Source organism: Megascapheus bottae, chromosome 20 (genome assembly GCF_031878675.1).
Source record: "Megascapheus bottae isolate mThoBot1 chromosome 20, mThoBot2.hap1, whole genome shotgun sequence".
Lineage (NCBI taxonomy): Eukaryota > Metazoa > Chordata > Mammalia > Rodentia > Geomyidae > Megascapheus > Megascapheus bottae.
The window spans coordinates 19,839,430-19,858,203 of record NC_143528.1 but is presented as its reverse complement, the minus strand read 5'-3'; the positions used below and the strand labels follow the sequence as shown (position 1 = coordinate 19,858,203).

At 39.5% G+C, this 18,774-nt stretch overlaps 1 protein-coding gene across 2 annotated transcripts in view; it reads left to right on the top strand.

Moving 5' to 3' along the window:
• Snx25 (sorting nexin 25) overlaps positions 1–18,774 on the top strand; it is a 111,908-nt gene that overhangs the window by 61,288 nt on the left and 31,846 nt on the right. For both annotated transcript variants that reach the window (XM_090354127.1, XM_090354126.1), the window contains exons 6-7: positions 8,550–8,620; positions 18,153–18,334. In XM_090354127.1, the coding sequence (XP_090210253.1) occupies positions 8,550–8,620; positions 18,153–18,334 (253 nt within the window). The remainder of the gene's footprint in view (positions 1–8,549; positions 8,621–18,152; positions 18,335–18,774) is intronic.

Here is an 18,774-nt window from a genome sequence, read left to right as displayed (position 1 = left end):
CAATAATTGAATAGACTGTGTTTGTTCCATTGTATATCTTTGGATCATTTGTCAAATACAAGTTGCCTATAGGTATGTGGTTCTATTTCTGGGTCTTCTATTCTGTTCCACTGATTTTCTGGTCTGTTTTTGTGCCAGTACCAAGCAGTTTTTGTTACTATGGCTCTATAGTAGAGTTTGAAGTCTGGTATTGTAATACCACCGGCATTGCTCTTTTTGCCTAGAATTGTTTTGGCTATTCTAGGTCTTTTCTTGTTCCATATCAATCTTTGGATTATATCTTCAATTTCCATAAAGAATGTCTTTGGGATTTTGATGGGGATTGCATTGAATTTGTATATCAGTTTTGGCAGTATTGCCATTTTCACTATGTTGATTCTCCCTAGCCATGAGCATGGGAGTTTGTTGGGTCACTCAAGTAGAGGATCATGTCGTCTGTGAATAAGGATAGTTTAATTTCTTCTTTCCCTATGTGGATCCCTTTGATGTCCTTTTCTTGTCTTATTGCTCTGGCTAAGGGTTCCAGCACTATATTGAAGAGAAGTGGAGAGAGTGGGCATCCCTGTCTAGTTCCTGATTTTAAGGTGAATGGTTCCAATCTTTCACCATTTAGTATAATACTGGCGGTAGGTTTTTCATATATGGCTTTCACTATTTTGAGGAGTGTACCTCTTATTCCTATTTTTTCTAGTGCTTTCAACATGAATGGATGTTGTATTTTGTCAAATGCCTTCTCCGTGTCCAGAGAAATTACCATATGATTCTTATCTTTAGCTCTATTGATATGATGTATTACATTGATTGATTTGCGAATGTTAAACCAGCCTTGCATTTGTGGGATGAAGCCCACTTGATCATAGTGTATGATTTTTTAATTTGTTTCTGGATTCTGTTGGCTAATATTTTATTGAGGAGTTTTGCATCTGTGTTCATTAGAGAGATAGGTCTTTCCCTGGTTTGGGGATGAGAGTAATATTAGTTTCATAAAATGAGTTTGGTATTGCTCCTTCTGTTTCTATTTCTCGGAAGAGTTTCAAGAGTATAGGTGTTATTTCATCTTTCAACATCTTGTAGAATTCCACAGTGAACCCATCTGGACCTGGGCTTTTCTGGTTGGCATTTCCCTGATTGCTTCCACAATTTCGTTGTAAGAAATTGGTCTGTTCAATTTGTTTACCTCATCGTTGTTCAGTGTGGGTAGCCTATATTTATTTAAGAAATCATCCATTTCTACTAGATTTTCTTGTTTCTTTGAATATAGGCCCTGGTAGTACCTATTCATTATGGACTGGATTTCTTGGGAATCAGTTGTGATTGTTCCCGTGGGGTCTCTAATCTTGTTTATTTGAGTCTCCCCTTTCCTTTTTTTGATTAATCTTGCCAAGGGTCTGTCAATTTTGTTGACTCTTTCAAAGAACCAGCTTTTTGATTTATCAATTTTGTGTACAGTAGATCTTATTTCAATCTCTGAAATTTCTGATTTTATTTTTGTTATTTCTTTCCTTCCAGCTGTTTTAGAATTAACTTTTTCTTGCTCCTCTAGGTGTTTCAGTTTTTTTTAAGGTTATTTACGTGCTCTTCTTCTGTCTTTTTAATATGCGCTCGTAGTGCAATAAACTTGCCTCTTAGAACTGCCTTTGCTGTGTCCCATAAGTTTCTTTGTGATGTTTCTTGATTGTCATTACATTCAAGGAAGTTTTTAATTTCATTTCTGATCTGATCTGTTACCCAGGGGTTATTCAGAAGTGCGTTGTTCAGTTTCCATGTGATTGAATGTTTTTTTACTTTGACTGCATTGTTCAGAATTAGTCTGACTCCACTGTGGTCTGATAGGATGCATGGGATTATATCAGACTTCTTGTATTTTGGAGTGTGTTCCATGTGCTGCTCAGAAAAATGTAAAAAGTTTCGCCGTTGGGTGGAAGACTCTGTGTATATCTGTTAAGCCCAGCTGGGCTATGGTGTCATTTAAGTCGATGGTGTCTTTGCTTAACTTTTGTTGAGTTGACCTGTCATTTGTTGAGAGTGGAGTATTGAGGTCACCGACAATGATTGTGTTTGAGTCTATCTTGTTCTGTAGTTCTAAAAGAGTCTGTTTGACGAATTTGGGTGCTCCCATGTTGGGGGAGTAGATGTTTATAACTATAATATTATGGGCATGGATTGTACCCTTTACTAATATATAATGGCCGTCTCTATCTTTGTGTACTGATTTTACTGAGAAGTTAATTTTATCGGAGATTAAGATTGCTACTCCTGCTTTTTTGCATAGTGCATTGGAGTGGAAAATTCGTTTCCAGCCTTTCACTTGGAATTTGTTTCTGTCTTTGGCAGTGAGGTGGGTCTCTTGGAGGCAACATATGGATGGGTGGTGTTTCTTAATCCAGTCTGCTGCTCTGTGTCTTTTGATTGGATTGTTCAGCCCGTTCACATTTGGGGAGATTATGGAGAAGTGGTCAGTGTCCATTGTTGTTATTTGTTTTTACTTCTAAGTTTCTTTCTCTTTTTTCCCCTTTTGTGTTTAGTGAATTATAGATGTTTGCTTCTTGATGGGGGTTCTTGATGTTCCACAATTTGTTCTCGATTAATTAGTATTCTTTGTAACGCTGGTTTAGTGTGCACGTATTCATAAAGCCTCTCTTTGGAGTGAAATATTCTTGTTTCTCCCTCAAATGTAAATGCTAGTTTTGCTGGATATATCAGTCTGGGTTGGCAGTTGTTGGTCTTCAGGACATCAATGATTTTTTCCAAGCTTTTATTGCATTTAGGGTTTGCATGGAGAGATCTGCTGTAATTCGAATTTTCTTCCTATTATAACGTAGCTCCTTCTTTGTTTTTGTAGCATTTAAGATCAATTCCTTCGTATTCGGGTCTAGTGTCTTTACTATGATATGTCTAGATGAGTTCCTTCTAGGATCTTGCCTGTTTGGGGTCCTGAAACCTTCAATAATGTGAGTATTTTCCCTTTTGAAGTTGGGGAAGTTCTCTGCTATGATTTTGGTGAATAAGGGTTGCATACCTTTGTCCTGAAATTCGGCCCCCTCCTCAATCCCTATTATACCAAGATTAGACTTCCTTGCTGCATCTGCCAGTTCCTGGAGCTCTCTCTGGTAGATTCTAACTGATTTTTCCAAGGTGGTGATTCTCTGTTCCAGCTCTTGTGTTTTATCTTCTGTTTCTGATGTTCTATTCTCCATCTCTGTCAATCTGCTGCTTAATGCCTCCATTTTTGCTTCAAGTGTGGACACTGAGCTGCTCATGTCTGCTCTGACGGTATTAATCTTTTCTTCCATTTCTCTTTTGAATCGAGAAGCTCTTTAGTGATTTCCTGCTTATGTTCCTGGAATTGTTTTTGGAATTCTGTTTTAATCTCTTTAGTCATGTTCACAATCATCTCCTTGAATAGGGTCATGTTTCGTGTCTCTTCAGGTGTCATTTCTTGGGATGGTGACATCTTCTCGCCCCTTCGCTCTTGTTACCTTTTGGGCTTTGTGTGGGACTTTGATTATTTATGTATGTCGTAATTCGTCTTTGAGCTCTCCTCGGCATCGAGAACTGTTGTTGTAGGTTGCTCTGTGGTCAGTAGGTAGCGGTCTTTACTTGGATTGGGACTGGTGGTTCTGGTAATATGCGAATACCTGTGGTTCTCGGCCAAATTGATTCCTCTGCTGACTAGGTCAGAGTTTGCAGTTTTTGCAGGTGTTCAGCCTGTTCCCAGAGGCTGTGTGCTGCTGTATGACTAGCTCTCAGCCCAATCAGTGGCCTCACAGTGGGCCGTGGGATGGATCTGTGAGCTTCAGTCTCAACGTGCTGGGCTGATGGTTGGTTTTCCTGTGGTGCTTCCAGGGGCGGGCCCTGGCCAAGGGTCTGGGGTTTGGGAGTTTTCAGGGGCTCTCAGCAGGATCAGCAGGTGTCCGCTCTGTTCCAGGGGCGAGGCCCAGCTGAGGACATGGGCTCCAAGAGAGGAGCTGCACCTTTCTGATTCTCAGAAGGTGAGCATGGTTGCTGGTAGGCCCTTCAGTTCCCTGCTGCTTTGTCAGAGAGTCTGTGACTGTCTTGCTCAGGATTCCCAGCTGGAGGATGCCCGGCTCAAGATTTGAGGGGGACAGATGCTGGCTCCTATTTTCCTGCACACCCCACCCGCTGCTGTAAGGCAGGGTCTCAGCGCCCCCCACTCTCCAGACCCAGTGGCCTGGGAAAGGAACCTGGTGGGAAGGTGGGAGCTGGGACACCTCCACCTCCCCTGGTGAGGTGCTGGGTCTTCGTGTCCGCCTGCCTGTCAGTCTCCAGTCAGAGGCCTGGGAGAGGAACCTGGTGGGCAGGTGGGGGCTGGGACACCTCCACCTCCCTTGGTGGGGTGCTGGGTCTTAATGCTGCCTGCCTGTCAGTTGCCAGTCATTGGCCTGGGGGAGGGGGCTGTTGAGGGAAGGGACAGGATTCTAAATTCCTTGCCCCCCTGCTCCTGCTGGTCTTTCTCGGGCGGGGTGTAGGAGTCTGAGTTAAGTTCTATTTCTTAGCACCACCTCTGCTTTCCTGATGGGTTTGGGGACCCGCTGCGCTACTCACGCCTCTGCGTTTGTCTGTGGGTGCTGCAGGGTGTTGGAGAATCCTTCACTCCCCTCGGATCTCTGCTGCCACCTGTGGTCCGCGTCTGGGTTCCGCTGCTTGCTGTTCTGGTTCCGTGTCCGGATTCTGCTCCTTCTGCCACTCACTGGCCCCGTCCAATGCTGGTTTCTGCGGGCTGGGCTGCCCGGCCTGCCGCCCTCAGCTGCTGCCTTTTGCGGCTTGGAGCCTGCGGTGAGGGGTGGGGGAGGGGTCCTCGCCTTCCGAATTCTTTGAAAAAGTTGGATATGAGCTTTATCCAGATTTCTTTTCCGGTTTGAGTTCTTCTCCATTGCTTCTTGAGTTTGTTGTTGTGGATTTTTTAAGGTATTTGACTTGTGGGACTCCCTGGTTCTCTCTTTTTGTGAGAGAGAGCTAGGCAGTGTCCCTATTGTCTTGGCGCTATCTTCCGCTCCACTTCTCATGTTTTTGTCCCCATTTCCCTCCCCAACCCCCTCCCAATCATCTCGTTTTCCCTCCTTCCCTTTCCTATGTCAAATAAATAAATGTATATACAATATGTCAGATAACAAAGTCAGATATAATAACAATATGAGATTAACCAAAGGGCAACAGAAAAGAAGAGGAATAACAGTACATTAAGAACAACTATCACACAAGATAAAGTTCTTGTTTCCGTATCTTGGAGACCCTTTCATTTAGCCTCATCCTATATGACCCATGTATTTAAGCTTTACACTATTGTAATCCTCTGTTAGGGTAGTCCTGGATGTGTACTGATTATTACATGTGAGGGAAACCATTGAGCCTATGTTCCTTTGGGTCTGGCCTTCTTCACTTAATATGATTTTTTCCAAGTCTTTCTATTTCCTTACAAAGTCATTCTTTCTGATGGCAGCCTACAATCTGGACAGATATTTTAATAATTTTTGTGGAAATGTGGCTCTTTTAAACAAAGATAAAATAGCAAATGAATCAGAACAAATAATTTATCATTTCAGGGAAAACAGATTTAATATGAATTACTCATACTGGGGAAGACTGGAGAGAAATAGTATGTAGAGGATCTTTACCTTTCCTAAAGAAGCAGAACATGAGCAACAGCCTAGAGACCAATTTTGAGAGCACTATAGAGAAACTGATGTGGTTAAGTCCATGCAGAACCTCTAAGGGAAAATTAAGTTGGATCGTAAGGCAAAGTCAATTTGCATGTGGAAAGAATTGGCCTACTGGAATTGGAAGTTACTCCTTTGAAGATAGGGTGAAAATGGTCTTGAAGGAAGGTGCTGTGATAGGTGTTCAAGCTAGTTTCTATGAAAAACAGTAAGATGACACCTGGGAGACTGCTAGACTTCAGTCATTTCAGTGACTCACAAGACACAAAATAGATGGGTGCTAGAGGGGAGACTAAGAAAGGAACTTGTTTAAAAATGAAAAAAATTGATGAACGAATAGGATTTTGAGACTGATACTTACTAGAAGAGTACATGGCTAAGATAATAAGATTTTGAGAAGGTGGATGATACCTGTGTAGAAATGGAGAGATCGGGAAAGCTTTCCATGCAGGAAAGAAAGTAGTTTGGGTAGCTAAGATATGGATATCAAGGGAAGATGACAGAGAGAAGGAGAGAAGAAGGCAGAGGGAGAGTTGTTTGGGGAAAGTTAAAATAATGATTCATAATTCTGTCATTTTAGCACAACTGACTCTCTGATTCACAATTCTGTCATTTTAACACAACTGACTCTCTTTCATTTCATCACCATTTTGCCTTATAGTCCTGGTTTATATGCTTACAAATGCCATTTTGCATTTAAAAAAAAACCCATGTTTTATAAACTTGGGTTTTCAAGTAATTACAAGGCTGAGTACCTTTAAGCTCTTTCCCCAGAGCTTCCTAAAAGCAGGACCGTATTGGTTGTTGTTTATGCCTGTATGTCCAGAGCATAGGGAAATACTAACATATGTCCAGTGGAAATATTTCTGACTTTTACATTATTTTCATACTTTGCTTTATAAAAATTTCTGCCACTGATACATATATGATATTTTGGTTGTTTTGCATCAGTAACATTGCTTACTTATGCTAAATTTTCAAAGTTGAAAATTTCAAGGTTGGAATTGCTATTGGTAGTCATGGAATCTACTTGCAGAACATCTAGATGGTAGTATAAGGTGCTATTATAAGACATGCTTTGTAGTTGGTTGAAAAAAATCAGTCCCCAAGGTTAAATTAAGGTTTGTATATGCTGCTTTTTTTGGGGGGGAGGGGTCAGTCCTGGGACTTGAACTCTGGACCTAGGCATTGTCCCAGAGCTCTTCAGCTCAAGGCTACCACCTATTCCTTGAGCCACAGCACCACTTCCTGTTGTCTGGTGATTAATTGGAGATAAGAGTATTAGGGACTTTTTAGTGCTCCGACTGGCTTTGAACTGTGATCCTCAGATCTCAGCCTCCTGAGTAGTTAGGATTACAGGCATGAGCCACTGCACCCTGCTTCTTATAAGCTATTTCCTTGTCCTCTTAGTAACTTGCAGGAAAATTCATATGTAAATTGTTTATGTGCTTTCCCATTATATGGAAGAATGAAGGTACCTTAATACCTCCTCTTAGTCTCTCTCATAGCTCTTGAAGAATGAAAGTAGCCACTGTAACTTTGTCCTGTGTATCTTTGTTTCACATAAGACATAAAGCAAAGGGTAAGGAAGGGAGGTTACAAGTGCTTTTTTTAAATGTCATCTGCTGCCCTGGCATTTCTGATTTTATTTCCTCTGCTAGATGTGTATCAGATAGCCATCCCTTAACACTAGGAAGAAGGTTAGCATTTGGGACTGGATGTATTGTTTTCCCTGATAAAACTCTAATTCCTTTAAGGTATAAGAGGGAGGAAACATGGATGGATGTTGGACAGGCAAATGGTGTCTGCCATAATCTTCTGGTGGCAGCCCAGCCACGCTCCTTGGTGTGAGGCAGACATTGATATTTATATTACACATACCTATGAAGAACAAAAGATCTGAATCTGGGAGGAGTCTACAAAGAGCTCTGACTTTGAGAAGTCTGTCTTTCTCCTGTGGATTTTAGTTGAAAAGCAAAAAGAGCATATGTTATTTTGTGTTTTAAAAGCCAGAAAATATAGCATTGAACCTTAGAATATTACAGTCATAGTAAGAGTTAATGGTAAATGACTTCATTGCTGGCAGATTTTAGTCACTAAAATTAAGGATTAAGAAACACTCAGGGCAGATCACTTTGGTTAAGGAAATACCTAATAACCATTGTCTAGCCCTTAGGAACTGGCTTTATAAAGCCCCGTTGCATAGACTTAACCGAGCTACAATTCCAGGATGTAGTATTTTTTTAATTGAGTACTTAAAATTTTGTTTATTTTTCCTGACACAAGTCTTTCAGTCACTCACACATATACTTGGTGATCTAATCTAATAGCTCAGCTCTCATGGCACATTAGAATTATTGAGAGAGCTTTAGAAAAAAATTGATGTCAGAGCGTCTATGCAGACATTCTCTTTTGGTTTGGCTTGGTCTTATAAGTGAGAAATACTAAGGGAATATATTGAGGCAGGGGTAGTGGGGCAAGAGGAGAGGGTATAGTTTTGAAAAATATTTAGGAACTGGTTGAACTGTCCGCACACAGAAATGTTCTTATCTTACTGTCTGGTATGGTCCAAAAATCTCATGTAGGTAGTGTGACTAAGGAACTACAGATTTGGAATTTTTTTGAGATAGGATCTTATTATCTTTGTACTTCAGGCAGGTCTCAAATTCACAATCCTTCTGCCTCCGCCTTAAAAATCTTGGGATTACAGGTATGCACCACTACACCTGGCCGTGTGCATAATTTTGATGAGATGAGGCCGCATTCAAGCTCCTGTATTATATTTGCTTAGGATAAATACAGTGTAGAGATGTCTCTGAAAATGATATTATTTTTTTTTTTACTAATCTCTCTCACTTTCTTTAATACCAGGTATCAAATTGTAGTAGAAATAATTCAAGCAACTACAATTAGCAGCTTTCCCCAACTGAAAAGACACAAGGGTAAGTATCAATTGAAAGGTCTTGGGTCTGTTCAGTCTTCTTTCTCCTATCAGATCTTTGGCAAATAATGAATCTTCTTCTGATTTCTATTTCAAGATTAAAATGGTATGAGCTGGACTTGAGCACCTCACGCCTGGTAATCCTAGCTACTCAGGAGACTGAGAACTAAGGATTGCATTTTGAAGCCAGCCAGCACAGGAAAAATTCATGAGACTCTCTTATCTCCATTTAACCCAAGCTTCAGCTCAGTGATAGCATGCTAGCCTTGGGGGAAAAAGTTGAGGGAGGGCATTGAGACTCTTGAGTTCAAGCCCCAGGAACTGCACAATTAGTGTGTATGCATGCACAGACACACAGACCCCCCCCCACACACACACACAATTAAAAAATGATATTTTATTCTAACGAAAATCTCAGTTTATATTTTTTAATTTTTTTTTTTTGTGGATCCTGGGGCTTGAACTCAGCCTGGGTGCTATCCCTGAGCTCTTCAGTCCCACTTTCTGTTTTCTAAAGGTTTAATTGGAGCTAAGAGTCTCAGGTCCTTTTGTGCCCGGGCTGGCTTTGAACCTTGATCCTCAGATATCAGCCTCCTGAGTAGCTAGGTTTACAGGCATGAGCTGACTTGTATTTTTAAATTTTCTTACAGACATTTTTATGTGTAAGTCATTGATTTTAAAAGGTTGGAGTTCTTGGCTGTGAAGTATTTCTCATCTGATTTTAAATGAAACAGCTGCAGAATTTTCCTCATACTGAAATTGTAACTTGATATTTATTAATTTTAAAATCTTAAAGTGTTACATTGATAATTAAGCAACTCCAGTAAGGTGTTGTTTGATATTCATTTTATCTTTCCCATGAAATATTGTTAATAGCTTTTTCTTTCTTTCCTACTCTTGGGTTGTGGATTTACTTTTTCCTTGTTTGTTTCTTTTCAAATGAAGTGAGACTTTACTGAGGCAGGATTCTGAGGAATTTATAGGTGTGATGATGGCTTTCAGTCCTTTTAGTTGGACTTGGAGAACATACAGAGCAAATCTTGTTTTGCTGTTTAACCCTGTACATGATACTTTCACAAAAATCTACACATCCATTCATATCCTTATCAGGGAGCAGAGTGCTAAATTAAGAGTAGGTGATCCAAAAACTTCTAAGATCTATTCTCTTCCCCAAGTTTCTAGTTAGCACAAAAGATGAAAGAAATTTTTCAGGATTTGTCACCCTGAGGCACTAAATAAGGTAGAAACTATTAAAAAGGAAGTGACCAGATGCCATTCACTGAACAGATGGATACAGAAAATGTCACATACACACACACAAATTTTATTTCTCTGCCAGGAAAAATTATATTATTCCATTTGTAGGGAAATGGATAGACTTTGAGAAAATGTTAAGTAAGTCAGATTCAGAGAGACAAAGGACACATGTTTTGTCTTGTGGAACTTAAGGGTCATAAGCACATATGCTCATATATATTAACTAAGGTATGGTATACATTGAAGAGTTCAGTGTATAACTCTTTTGAACAACTAACTATACCTTAAGAAATGAATACTAATGGGCCGGGAGTTTGGCCTAGTGGTTAAAGTGCTTGCCTAGCATGCATGAAGACCCGGGTTCGATTCCTTGGTACCACATACATAGAAAAAAGCCGGAAGTGGTGCTGAGGCTCAAGTGGTAGAGCTCTAGCCTTGAGAAAGTCCAAGGACAGTGCTCAGGCCCTGAGCTCAAGCCCAGGACTGGCAAAAAAAAAAAAAAAAAGAAATGAATACTAAAAGATAGAGTTTGTGGTGTTGGGAAGGGTGTCAAGGAGAAGAAGGTGGACAAATGGAGAAAGAAAAGCTGGGTGAATGCAGTCATAATATTCAATGCATATATAAGAAAATGGAACTAGGAAATTTGAGATGATGGTTGGATTGGAGAGACAGAGAAGAATTATGAAAAGCATCCCTTTGATCAGAACATAGGTCAGGATATAATATACTCATAAACTTACATCTTGAAATGAAACCTCTCTATACAACTACTTACTGATAATAAAAATATAATTTAAAAGAATTCTAAAAAGGAACTAAAGGTACAGGCTATGAATTAACATTCATTCTTCTTTTTTGCCTAGGATTGAAACTTTCATTCAATACCTGTTTATTAGTTGATAATGATATAGAAGTAAACAAAACTGTTACTTTGGATGATGATATGTGCCTCAGAGAGAAATAAAATGTGTATTTGGGAGATGAATGTGGTTGTAGGAATGCCAGTTCAGTTAGAGCCCAGACTGATTTTGCATTCAAATGGTATGATAGGAAAGATTTTAGATATGACTCAGAATCCAAAGATGACTCTTGCCCAGCATTGAGCTTGGTCTTGAGCAGACTGGGGAAGGAAGGGCAAGTATAAACGCCTGAGCTTTAACTTGCAGGCTGTGTGAGAAAGCTCAAGTGGTTCAGAGAGGTCCCAGGACACCCAGCCTGACTGTATTGTAGGGACTTGGCTTTCTACTCTTAATGAGAAAGGAAGGCTTTGTAGATGTTTGAGCTAAGACATCTGACCTGATAGAATCCTATAGGATGGCAAGTGGTGTTTCTCTCTTTATTCTCATTTTTACTGCAAGACATATGCTTCAATTCCAACAATTTGATAGATACTTTAAGGAGAATACTGGATTTCCTCCTGCCACCATTGTTTTCCTTTAGTAGTATATGTCTTAGTAAAAGGCAGGCTGCGTAGGCGCACCGACAAAGCTAAGTAAAGTCTGTCTTCTCATTAGCAAGTGTGTGGCCCATTGGCTACTCCTGTGATGGTTTCTGCTTATTTTTTAAGTATGCTTTCCACTGAAGTGGAGTGACACTTTAGATTATGAAATGTGATGTGGTGGTTCCATTTGTTCTTTCAAAAAGAAAAGAAAAAGGGGGAGCCAGACTCAAGTTGAAAAGCAAGGTAAATAGTTTTGAATTTCTGGTCCGTTTTGAGGTGGTTTTCAGGTAAGTAGCTGAAGTTTCCAGCTTCATCTTACCTACTAAAGCACCCTTAACTCATTTTAAACCTTAACTAATTTTTAAGTAAATAGATAAGCTCTTTCTGGAACCCTCCCATCAAGAGGATTTGGTGAAATGTCTATTTCAGTGTGTAAGAACAGTTACATATTGTGTAACTATGCATGTTGGTTGAGAAATGGAGGCCATAAAGCATGTTTTAGTAGTGAAGAAGTCCCCCTTCCCTACCTTGGTGATCTGCACCATGAGAAGACCTGTGGATCCTGGGGAGAGAATGAGGACCTCTGAGGAAGAGTCAGGGAAAGGGAAGTTATACAGCCTTGCCCTCTCCATAGTCACAGAGTTGCCTCTTCATCTTACTTCTCACTAGAAGTGGGATATGGCCAGATTTGCTCCTCACTTGACAGTGTCTGCAGACATTTTTGGTTGTCATCTCTGGGAGCAGGGATGCTACTGGCATCTAGTGGTAGAGCCAGGGATGCTACTTATTATACACAGCACAGCCCCCTACAACTCCTCAAGCCATCTGCTGAAAATGCTGTTGTTGGTAAATGCCTTGGAATATGGTATCATGCTACCAGAGAAAAGTCTGCTGTCCATGATTTTTATACCTCAGATCCACAGTGGCGGATACTCTTGTGCTCTTTCTGGAGTCACCAGTCTGCACTGTAAGCTACATCGCACTCTGGTACCTCATGAAATAAAGCACCTAACAGTTGATCTCAGGTGTTTTATTCAAGGCTCCTCACTGCCTTAAGGAAGAATTTACATTGGGAAGGAAATTTATAGGAAAATCCATTCTATGACGTGTCCTTAGAAATTTATTGTAATGTCATTATAGCCAGAAAGGTTCACCTGAATGTCTTAATTGAAATGTTTTCAGCATTCTCTTTTGTTGCAATCTCAGCAGAATCTAGACTAAGAGAAAGAATATTGTATCATTTGGACATTCATCCTGGCACATCTTAAAGGAGCCACTGTAGTCCTGTGTTTTGCTGGCCACTGCTGGTTGTCTTGGCTTTTGCTTTAAACTCGATTAAGTGTTGTGTGATTAACCCACTTTTAACAATGGCAGCGTTTACTCCTTAAGACTGCAGAAAAATAACAATGAGTCTTGCTTGAGTTTGGTCACAGCATGCTGTTGCACACTCACTTGCTTATACTTTTCTTGACATAAATATTTCTTCAGTGAATGGGATTTAAGGCCAAAAGAAATGTATTCATCTGCATTGATGGATTTACAGGGATTTTTGCATGCCAGAAGCATAGATGCAAGAGTTAGTTCTGTGTTCCTCATTTAATTCTGAACATGGTTTTCATTTTCCAAGGCAAAAATAAACAGAATTGTCTGTAACAAGCAGCTATTGCATTTGTTAGCATCAAGCTTGTGATATTGTATTGCCCTTTAACACACGGAACTGCATTCACGTGAGAAGGCTACATTCAAGCAAAGTAGAAAAATGGTCTCAGACTTGCAGCTGTGTTTTAGGGGAAGCTTTATTCTCTCATTCTTCCATCTCTTTGGAACTTGCTTCTTGTTTTTGTTCTATAGAAAAGCTTTTAAGCTTTCTTCAGAGGAAAATGAATGTGGTAGTTGGTAATGAATGTCAGTTTCCTCCTGTGTCTCTTTCTTATCATTAGCATGTTTTAACTCCAAACTAACATTAAGTTCACTTCTAAAACTCATTTTTTTGGTTCTGAAGTTTAGTGTATTTTAATGTTACACTAGAATTTCAGAGTTTAGGGCTGGGAATGTGGCTTAGTAGTACAGTGCTTGCCTAGCATGCATGAAGCCCTAGGTTTAATTCCTCAGTACCACATAAACAGAAAAGGCAAGAAGTGGCACTGTGGCCTAGAGTGCTCACCTTGAGTAAAATGAAGCTCTGGGACAATGCCCAGGCCCTAAGTCCAAGTCCCAGAACTGGCCAAAAAATTTTTGTTTTAGAGTTTAAAGATACACATTTTGAAAGTGAACATTTTTCTGAAAAATTGGCCATTCTAAGCATGCGTTTCTTACATACAAAATAGCTTTCTTTGCAATGAACTCATTTGGGGGCAAACTAGTTACCTTTATCCTTTCACAAAGGGACTCCAACATAATATTTTTTTCCTGTTGAGATAAATATTTAGTGAGTTCTTGGCCAGTCAAGCATAGGGTAAGTTCAGAAACTATTAACGAAGTTAGATAAAAAAAAAACCATTTCAGTGAATATTGGAAAACATCCCATTATATTTGGCATACCACATTGAACAGTATTTTGTATTAACCTGTGATCCCTGTGTGATAAATGCTTTTCTGACAGGTAAACATGATGCTGTGTGCAAGTTTTTAACTTGACCTTTGAGACTCAAAGACCACTTGTTTTAATCTCAAGAATTTTTTAGATTCTAGCAAGAAATAAAATCAAAGACAGAATGAACAATTAAAAGTCTAATGTGAAGCTGGATGCCTGTGACTCATGCCTGTAATCCTAGCTACTCAAGAGTCTGAGATCTAAGGATCTTAGTTCAAAGCCAGCCTAGGCAGATATCTTATTTCTAGTTAACAACAACAGAAACAACAACAAAGCTGGAAATGAGAGTATAGCTCAAGTGATAGAGTTCCAGCTGTGAGAGAAGAGGCTGAGTCAGAGCTTAACATATTAGGTTCAAGTCCCAATACCAGCATGTGCGCGCACACACACACAATGTGGGTTATTAAGGAAATGTGTGGTTTCCATTAAACTGATATAAGATTCTAACTTAGGTTTTCATTAAGAAAAACCTTCATCAGAATGAGCAAGGCTTGACAAGACTTAAAAATCAAGAAGATGTTAACCAGGCGCCTGTGGCTCACACCTGAAATCCTAGCTTCTCAGTAGCCACTAAGGAGTTGGAGAAAGTAATGGAAGAAAAACAGACACTGTTAGGTGTACTCACTAGTGGGAGTGGGTTGGCTAACAAGGAGAATGAAAGAGGATGCAATTCAAATACCTTAGATTGCTTGCATTTATGAAAATAGGACAATGAAATGTGTTGAAATTGTTTTAGGAAGAAAGGGAAAGTGACAAGAAACAGATTGAACAACTTGTAAACATACAGAAATGATACATGAAATCCTCGTGTATATTAATAAAATATAAAAATAAAATACTACATTCAGATCATGAAAATGAAAGAGAATTCAGTGGCAAGTATGAACGAACTATTTAAGAAAAGTATAGTAGCCAAGTGCTAGTGGCTCATGCCTGTAATCCTACCTACTCAGGAGCCTGAGATCTGAGGATCGTGGTTCAAAGCCAGCCTGGACAGAAAAGTCCTTGTGAGACTCTTATTTCCAATCAACCACTCAAAAACTGGAAGTGGCACTGTGACTCAAAATGGTAGACTACTAGCCTTGAACAAAGAGCTCAGTGACAGCACCCAGGCTCGGAGTTCAAGCCTCACAACCAATTAAAAAAAAATAAATAAAAGCATACTAAAACAACTACTAACAAGTTGGAGTGGGATTCTGATCTTTGTGAGCTATGTCATCTACAGATATTTATGAACATTAGAAGTCAATATTTAGTGATATTTCTTCATATAGTATGTACCCGATGATGGTGGTGAGTGTTCATTCCTAGCATCTGTTCTGGTGGGCTAGTGCCATAGTAGATTTACCTGTAAATAATCAAAGCTTGAGCTCAGGTCTCTTGACTCTCCTAGGAGTATAAAAATGTTCACATGGTCATGTGTTTGGAAAATTTTCTCCAAATAAAATACTTTGTGCTTGACAGAAAATGAGTGCTCAATAAATACGTGGTTATAAAACATTTTCCTACCTGGGGCCGGGACTGTGGCCTAGTGGTACAGTGCTTGCCTAGCATGCATGAAGACCCAGGTTTGATTCCTCAATACCATCTACATAAAAAAAACTGGAAGTGGTGCTGTGGCTCAAGTGGTAGAGCTCTGGCCTTGAGAAAAGTTAAGGACAGTGCTCAGACCCTAAGTTCAAGCCCCATGACTGGAAAAAAAATTTCATATCTGCACATCCATACAAAGACATCAAATAGAGAGACAAAGGGTGAGAAAATACAGCAGTGATACTAGAACTATGTTGAAAGTAAACTATACAACTTGTGGGTGGGGACAGGAAGGAAGAACTGGGAGTGAAGAAAGGTGTGACATTGTCCAAAAAGAAATGTACTCTTGGGGGCCAGGAGTTTGGCCTAGTGGTAGAGTGCTTGCCTAGCATGCACGAAGACCCAGGTTCGATTCCTTGGTACCACATACATAGAAAAAAAAAGCCGGAAGTGGTGCTGAGGCTCAGGTGGTAGAGCTCTAGCCTTGAGAAAAATCCAAAGACAGTGCTCAGGCCCTGAGCTTAAGCCCAGGACTGGCAAAAAAAAAAAAAAAAAAGAAATGTACTCTTGGCTGGGAGTTTGGCCTAGTGGTAAAGTGCTTGCCTGGCATATGCACAAAGACCCAGGTTCGATTCCCCGGTACCACATACATGGAAAAAAGCCGGAAGTAGTGCTAAGGCTCAAGTGGTAGAGCTCTGGCCTTGAGAAAGTCCAAGGACAGTGCTCAGGCCCTGAGCACAAGCCCACGACTGGCAAAAACAAACAAACAAACAAAAAGAAATGTACTCTTTAACTAATGTAACCCCTCTGTATATCGCCTTTATAATAATACAAATTTTTAAAGAAAAATGTGTATGTACGTGAAAGTCATGTGAATAGGTTTTTCCCCCACTAAATGCATAATGAATTTATGTGTATTCATGCTGTAAAATCCTATGTAGAGTTCAGAATAGGCCAACTATACCTGTATTTGCTAGTTGGATGAATCTGAATGTTGGTGTGGAGAGCTTTTTTTTTTCTATACCCTGGAGTTCCTTTTTTTTAATTAAAGAATTTATTAGCATTGATTTTTACATCATATTTCAAATGACAAGTTTAACAAACAAGCGTTCAAGAAGGGAATCTCTATATACAATCACTGGGACTTTGTTTTTTGTTTTTTGTGGTTTTTTTTTTTTTTTTGCCAGTCCTGGGCTTGAGCTCAGGGGCCTGATCACTGTCCTTGGGTTTTCTCAAGGCTAGAGCTCTACCACTTGAGCCTCAAAACCATTTCCAGCTTTTTTCTATGTATGTGGTACCGAGGAATCGAACCCGGGTCTTTGTGCATGCTAGGCAAGCACTCTACCACTAGGCCAAACTCCCGATCTGCGGGACTTAGTTTTTAGAACTTAATCCAAATTAGGCTATGGGTGTATATCATAAAAACATATTAACTTATGAAATAAAACATGTTTATAGAGTCATAGGTTTTTATGTCTATATAGTTATGTTTATGTTTCCATTACCATGTCCATAGCATTGGGTATGCAAATATTGAGTCCTCGCTGGATTTAATAGCTACGTATTAAAGATACCATGCGCCTTTTGTTCCTCTGGTCTTGACTTGTCCCACTCAACATGATTTGCTCTAGATTCATCCACTTTCCTGCGAATGCCATTATTTTATCTTGTCTGTTGGCTATATAGAATTCCATTGTATATATACCACATTTTCTGTATCCATTCATCTGCAATAGGGCATCTGGATTATTTCCATTACCTGGCTATTGTGAGTAGTGCAGAGATGAACATAGCTGAGCAGGTGTCCTTATCATATCTTGGGTTATGATGTTCAGGGTAGATGCCCAGAGGTGGTATGGCAGGATCATAGGGAAGGTCTATTTTCAGTTCTTTAAGAAACCTCCACACTGCTTTCCAGAGTGGCTGAACTCGTTTACATTCCCACCAGTAGTGTAGTAGGGTTCCTTTTTCTCCACAACCCTGCCAGCAACTGTCATTGTCTGAGTTCAAAATCTTGGCCATTCTTGTTGGGGTAAGGTGGTATCTTAGGGTTGTTTTTATTTGAATTTCCTTTATGCCCATGGATGATGAACATTTTCTCATATGCTTTTCTGCCATTTTAATCTCTTCTTCTGATAAGTCTGTCTTTAGTTCCCTTGCCCATTTAGTGAATGGTTTGTTGGGTTTGGGTGGATTAGTTTCTTGAGTTCCCTGTAGATACTAGATATTAAGCATTTGTCAGATGTGTTATTGGTGAATATCTTTTCCCAGTTGGTTGGCTGTCTCTCTACTTTTGCGACTATGTTTTTATCTGTACAGAAACTTTTTATTTTTAGGTAATCCCATTTATGGAGTCTCTCTCCAATCTGTTGTGACCCTGAGATTCTGTTCAGGAATCTTTTGCCTGTGAGAGCTAAGTTTTAAAAGGAATCTATACCTATATTATTTATATTTATATGATTATTATATGAGTTTTAATAAAAATATTTTATATTTCAATAAACTTTATCAGTGATATACTTAGAAATTATACTTAGAAGTTATTGATATTATTTTTGAAGCTATACATGTATTTATTATGAATTCTATAATTTGTTCAGAATCCAGTCATTCAAAATATACTACATCAGATACTAATCTAGTTGAGAGCTACTGTGTTCCCTCTTTTATACTTTGTCCTCTGACTGGGTACTTACATTACTCCTATTCAAGGTAAGGAATCTGCTGCAATGAAAGCTGATCTCCTGAGGGCCAGGAATATGAAAAGATACATCAACCAGCTGACTGTGGCCAAGAAGCAGTGTGAGAAGAGAATAAGACTCCTGGGAGGTCCCTCCTATGACCAGCAGGATGATGGGGCCTTTGACGATGGGGAAGGGCCTCAAAGCCAGAAGGTACAGCTTTGTAATTTCTTTTGACTATAGCAATTCTACAGAAATACAATTTAAGCACATATTTAAGTCATTTAATCTGTTTATATTTAACTTACAATACATAATTTATATCTACGGAATTACATATTTAGTTTTATAAGTCAAAGAGCTATGTTACTCTGTGTCCTTGACATCTGTGAATTGTAATAGATAAGATAGGTGGGAGATGTGTGGGTGCGCGCACACGTATGTGGGTGTGTGTGTGTCTATCTATGTGTCTGTGTCTGTATGTCTAAATACTCGAATGTTTTTCCAACTCCCATTTGCCCTCCTCTGGTCAGAGATGACCATGTTTATATTTGAAAGTCCCCAATGAAATTACATTATCATTTGGGTAGAAATAATTATTCATGAAATAGAAGACATCTTAAAGTTATTTTTCTTATTTGATATCCTAATTA